Raw genomic sequence first — 6,228 nt, 5'->3', positions numbered from 1 at the left:
ACCTACATAATGTATTATCATGTGCTAAAATATATTTGTAGTCATGATTCTGTGTACTATTCTTATTTCTACACTGGAACAAGTGTTAAAATCTTACACACATACAAAATTAATAATATAATAGTAATACTTTTCCCATTCCTCTGCGTCATATATACATGTATAGACCCTACGCTTCAATTGAATATTCAGGGCCGTACCCTGGGGGGGGGGGGGGGGGGGGGGGGGGGCAGGGGGCAGTTTCTCCCCAGAGAATCTCACCTTTTTTTTTTTACTCCAGAAAATAGCAACACAGGGTTTAATTTGTTAATAAAAAGTAGTGCCCCCCCCCCCCCCCCCCAGGGTACGGCCCTGAATAAATCGTAGGATTTTGATAGGATACGGCCCTGATATTTTAATTGTGCCTTTGGAATTATAGCTTTCCTTTGTAATACTTACAGGGCTCACCAACGGCAAATTTGTATTATAAAAATGCATTGAGATTCGTTTGTAACCTTATATAGCTATTTAGTTGCAAATATGAATAAATGTTAGTGAACTTGTGCCCAATTCTTTTGTTCGTTGTACAATACAATATGTTTTCAATCAAAATGAATAAACGTTGTTATTCAGATTCGGACTTTGTCGTTTATATTGTGCAAAAATCAGCTTGCACCCCTTCAAAAATAGGTTGTATGAGACATTACTTGCGACTGTTTGATTCATTCAAAATATTTTATCCAATTAAGGTTCAAGTACGCTGTCCTGGGCACATACTGTAGCTCAGTGGGTTTGTTATTAGTGAAAGAGAAGAGGGTGTAGTAGTCTTACACCTACCTACCAGTCTTTATGTCTGATGGCTTAACGACGATGCCACTGAGGTCCGTAACTGTTTGAGAGGAACTAGTCTCTTTGGGCCTGTAAAGCTCACCTGACTGTGACCCCGTCCCAACCAGTGCACCACAACTGGTCAGATGCTGTGGTATGTACTGTCCTGTCTGTGGGATGGTGCATATAAAAGATCCCTTGCTGCTAATAGAAAAATGTACTGGTTTCCTCTGAAAACTACAGAAGTCAAAATTATCAATTGTCCGACATCCAATAGTCGACTAATAAATCAATGTGCTCTAGTAGTGTTGTTAAGACAAAGCAAACTTTATGTATATTCACACGACTGAACAATACAGAACAGAAAGGAAAGAACTATTTAACACCTCGGCACATTTTAAACTATGGCTACGTCAAGTCTAACATGGTTATTTTGACTTTGTTGAGATTCAACTTAAAGAGAGGAAGAGAAGAAAATGAAGGAAGGAATGTTTTATTTAACAATGTATTCAACACATTGTAATCATGGCGTTAGTCAATTAGTTACGGACCACAAAGATTATAAAGAGAGGAAACGTTGCCGCCCCGCAATAAGCTACACTTTCCGATTAGCATCCCACAGACAGGATAGTACATACCACAACCTTTAATATATAAGTTGTGGAACATTGACTGAAGAAAAAGAGATGTAGAGAAAAAGCATCAGATTGATAACAAGAGATCGAGAGAACTAGAGAAAAAAGCAACAGAAATATTGTAGAGAAAGAGAGAGAAACATCAACAGAAAGATAACGAGAGAAAGAAAGAGAGAGAGAGAAAGAGAGAGAGACAACAGAAGAAAGAAGGCAGAGAGTCTGCTGTGGCCACATATGCTACCCGTACCACAAAGCAGTTTCTGTAAGGGCCAAGGTTTACCTAACAACAGTACCCGATTCTTTTTCCTGCTCACTTAATTACAAAAAAACAATAGTAAACTAATTCTAAGTTTCTTTATTCTTGACCCATATATAAATATTTCACATGAAAACTCATTTCATCATATGTGCAAAAATAGTCCAAACATAATGTAATGTAACAAGATAAATATATAACAACATGACCATAAATATAAAGTTAAAAATATTAATTTGTTAAAATAGTTTTAAAACAATGACTCAACAGGGAATGGCAACTTGTCAGATAAATAATTCAACAGAATTCTAAAAACTTTTATTTGTTATGATGTTAAGTCATCAATCGTAAAGGTAGGATTAGTTACATGACTTCGGGTTTATTTAAAAATCGCCTAGCCCTAAGTTTAGACAGAATTATTGAGGCAAGTGTAAAATTTGGCTCATTCAGTCCAGTAGGCAAGAAGGGACAGTACACTACATATGGTAGCATATGATACATGTACCAGTCATTGTATACTAGTAACTAAGTTGGGACGGTAGAGGTGGGACATAGCTCAGCGGTAAAGTGTTCGTCTGATGCGTGGTTGGTCTAGGATTGATCCGTCGATGAGCCCATTGGGCTATTTCTCATTTCAGCCAGTGTACCACAACTGGTATATCAAATGCTGTGGCATGTGCTACCATGTCTGTGGGATGGTGGCAGGGTGAGCGAAACAATTTACAAAATGATTTATTAAACTTAAACAATTGCAGAATCCAAGTTATTTTCTGACAAAATGTCAATTATTACATGAATTTATTTTGCCAAATTAAAATAAAATTCACCAGTGGTTCTTAAAATTCACATTTGGCGGATTTGTAGAGTGCCAGAGTTAGCCCAGGGTGCATATTAAAGATCTCTTACTATTAATGGAAAACTGTAGCGAGTTTCCCCAAGACCAAATATATCAATCAGATATTATCTTACAAAATGTTTGACATCCAACAGCCAATGATTAATAAATCAAGTGTGCTCTTGTGGTATTGTTAAACAAAAACAAACCTCAAGTTTAATTGGGATGGTGGACAATAAAACAGGTCCACTCAGAGTGATTGATCCTGTGACCCCAGGGCTTCTACAATGTTTATCAAATCCACTAGCCATGGGATCAGTGATTAATTTTTTTTTACTAGCCATGATTAAAAATTCACTAGCCCTACTTTACTTTAAGTTAATACAATTTTACTAAATAATAGTAATAATAAGATATGTCACCTAAAGAGGGACATAAAGCTTAAAAACACTAACATTGGAGTGGGGGTGGGGACAGGATATTCATATTTACAAAATAAACTTACTGTAACTGGAACATTTGACCAAAACAATTTCACTAGCCATCGGGCATGGTAATAGTAGTTATTTACTAGCCCAACCTTGAATATCACTAGCCATGGGAGTGGGGCAACCATAATCTAGAAGCCCTGGACCCATCACACATCAGGTGAGCACTCTTTATCACTGAGGTACATTCCACCCAAGATAATAATTAAAACAACATATTCAGACTGGAAACGGTGTATTGCAGTTGCCATGGTAAATATTGATATGACTTTTGCATGTGAAATATTCATCGAATATGTCAGCATACCCATGATGTCGCCACCACTCACACAGCTGTCTGTTCCACGTGCATGGCAAAATATAAAATAAATTCTCGTAGTCCAAAGATAGCAAGGTGAAGAAGTCTTGATCCCCTAAATGACCTTTAAAATAGAACTTTTCTGTCAAATTAAAAACTGCATCAGAGTCTATTAAAGAATTATAAAGGTCAGACTTTCTCATTTTGTCTAGGTCAAGAAGCAGAACTCCACTGTTGAATCCTGTAAGTCCGTTCGGTGGTGGATCCCCAACACGAGTTCCGGGATTGTTTTTACGATACTGCCAGAAGGTGTGTCTGTATACTGGCTGCATTTCTCTAGCAATTCCTATTATGTTCTCTTCTTTAAATTCTCCAAATAGTCTGTACAGCTGGTTGATATCGGACCGGAATTTCAAATCAGAATCCAGCATTATCACTCTGTGCAAGTCAAGGGGCATAACTCTATGAATCACCAATGACAGGAAGAAAAGAGGATCACTGTAGTATGCCCCTGGCTTGGTGAAGTACTTCTGCATCTTAAATATTGTTCGATTGAGTTTTTTGGCAAGTAGGTGAACATCAAGATGCATTACCTGAAATGCAAAAATAAATGTTTATAATGCATGAGCAGAACTTCTAGAATTAATTTTTTTTTTTTTAAATCCACTAGCGATGGGATAAGTGACTTTTAAATCCACAAGCCATGATTAAAAATCACCTAGCCGTACTAAGTTATACATGTATGTACCATACATTTTTTAAGTACCAGTACCAGTACCTAATAATTAAAAAAGTAAAAACAAAAGGCTGAGTCTCTCTCCTTCTCTCTCTCTCTCTATATGTGTGTGTCTCGGTCTCTCTCTCCATGTCCCTCACTCTCCCTCTGATGTGACACCACACTCATGCACACACACATACTCTTTCTCAGTCTCTGTCTTTCTCACATGCACAAAGACAATACATACAAACACGTGTATTCAATGCCTCATATAAAATTACGCGAAAGTCGAAACTACAACATCACAAAGTTAGCAACTACTGTATTGATTATACCACACCCTGTCATGAAGTCAAAATGATGTGCATACCCTTCCCTACAATGGAGAATTTTTAGATAAAAATGTGCTCTGAGCTGCAGTATATATGGATGCCTCCCCCCACCCCACCCCCCAAAAAACACCTTCCTACAGAAGCACCCTCTCCTCCACAAGTGCACCAAGGTAAACATCTACAGTCCGATGTTTTTTTTTTTTTTAACATTTTGACATTTATTGGACCTCCTTATAGCACAGCAATAAACATCACAAAAATAAATATTGTGCCGCGACATTTATCTTTATGAACTACTCCCCCAGTTAAGAATTTTGCAAGACTTCCGATCATTCCTGCATGTTATATATTACAAGGACAAAATATTACCTGAAAACTGTTATTGTTAGAAACTTCATGCATGATGTTTTCTGCAATATTTTGACTGACGTCATCTCCGATGATATAAAACATGATTCGCGTTCTGGTTTGGTAAAACATCGAAGACACGCAAGTCCTAAACTTGTTCTGAAGTGCATAATTCTGTTTTGCTTTGCTGAATGTAATGATAACATAAATTTCATCGTCGTGTTCAAACTGGCTGTCGCCGTCATCGTCTCCACTGTCCGTGAGAACATCGGTATCGTCGTGCAGCTGTTGCAGGAATGATAAATCGATAGATTCGGGATGTTTTGGTTTCAACCGAGGTTCGACATCACTATATATCATTTTAGTTATCGTAGTAAAAGTGTTGGCATTCTTCCAGACGTAAAATGCATAAAGCAGAAACGCGACAAATGCTACCAGAAGCACCTGCAGAGCCCTCGATCCTTTGACAAGCCTACAAAACATTCTGACAACCGCCATGACACATCACGCGAGATTTTATCGCAGGTCTCGTTTTTCGTACCAAGTCGTTTGTGTTTCTAGTCATTTTCGTACACGTTCATTTTCATTCCTGGTCGTTTCGTATCCGTATTTTTATTTCAGGATATCAGACACATATAGGAGATACTGTTTAAATTTAGTGGATGTGTTATAGGATCGTCAGTGATATGTTCTTATTTTTAACATTTAAAAATTGTTTATTATGTGTGGGTGTGTTACAAAGTATATGGGTGGTTGTGATTTGAGACTTTTAGCTGCCCCCCCCCCCCCCCCCCCCGTAGGAAAAAAAAGAAGTTTGTTTTATTTAACGACGCCACTAGAGCACATTGATTTTTTATCTTATCATCGGCTATTGGACGTCAAACATATGGTCATTCTGACACTGTTTTTAGAGGAAACCCGCTGTCGCCACATAGGCTACTCTTTTTACGACAGGCAGCAAGGGATCTTTTATTTGCGCTTCCCACAGGCAGGATAGCACAAACCATGGCCTTTGTTGAACCAGTTATGGATCACTGGTCGGTGTAAGTGGTTTACACCTACCCATTGAGCCTTGCGGAGCACTCACTCAGGGTTTGGAGTCGGTATCTCGATTAAAAATCCCATGTCTCGACTGGGATCCGAACCCAGTACCTACCAGCCTGTAGACCGATGGCCTGCCACGACGCCACCGAGGCCGGTCCCCCGTAGGAGGGACTGTCTCAAAGTTGCATAATAGCCAGAAACATTTATTCACTTTTTCTTGTGAAATGTAAAGTCGATTACATGCTTACCAAAAATTACACCCAAATAATTTAATTTACCATTGTAAAATGTAATAAGAGTAGCCTAACTGATTAGTTAACAAATGACGCCACAATTTCAATTTTAATTACATCTCCATATCGAGAAAGAACTGGCTGTTACTTTAAAGGAACATTCCTGAGTTTGCTGCAATTTTTAAGATGTTATCGACTAACAGCGACGTTTTAACGATTGTAATTACATATCAA

The 6,228-nt window shown here is 38.1% G+C and overlaps 1 protein-coding gene across 1 annotated transcript; it reads right to left on the bottom strand.

The window, feature by feature from the left end:
* Positions 1 to 3,239: 3,239 nt before the first annotated feature.
* LOC121390449 (xyloside xylosyltransferase 1-like) lies at positions 3,240 to 5,255 on the bottom strand. The gene is made up of 2 exons (XM_041522270.1): positions 4,739 to 5,255; positions 3,240 to 3,912 (listed from the first exon to the last, which is right to left on the bottom strand). Exons 1-2 carry the CDS (start codon positions 5,213 to 5,215, stop codon positions 3,241 to 3,243), a joined length of 1,149 nt encoding a protein of 382 aa, XP_041378204.1. The 5' UTR covers positions 5,216 to 5,255; the 3' UTR covers position 3,240.
* Between the last annotated feature and the right edge of the window lie 973 nt (positions 5,256 to 6,228).

Source organism: Gigantopelta aegis, chromosome 15 (genome assembly GCF_016097555.1).
Source record: "Gigantopelta aegis isolate Gae_Host chromosome 15, Gae_host_genome, whole genome shotgun sequence".
NCBI classification, from domain to species: domain Eukaryota; kingdom Metazoa; phylum Mollusca; class Gastropoda; order Neomphalida; family Peltospiridae; genus Gigantopelta; species Gigantopelta aegis.
This window is presented reverse-complemented; position numbering and strand designations above follow the sequence as displayed.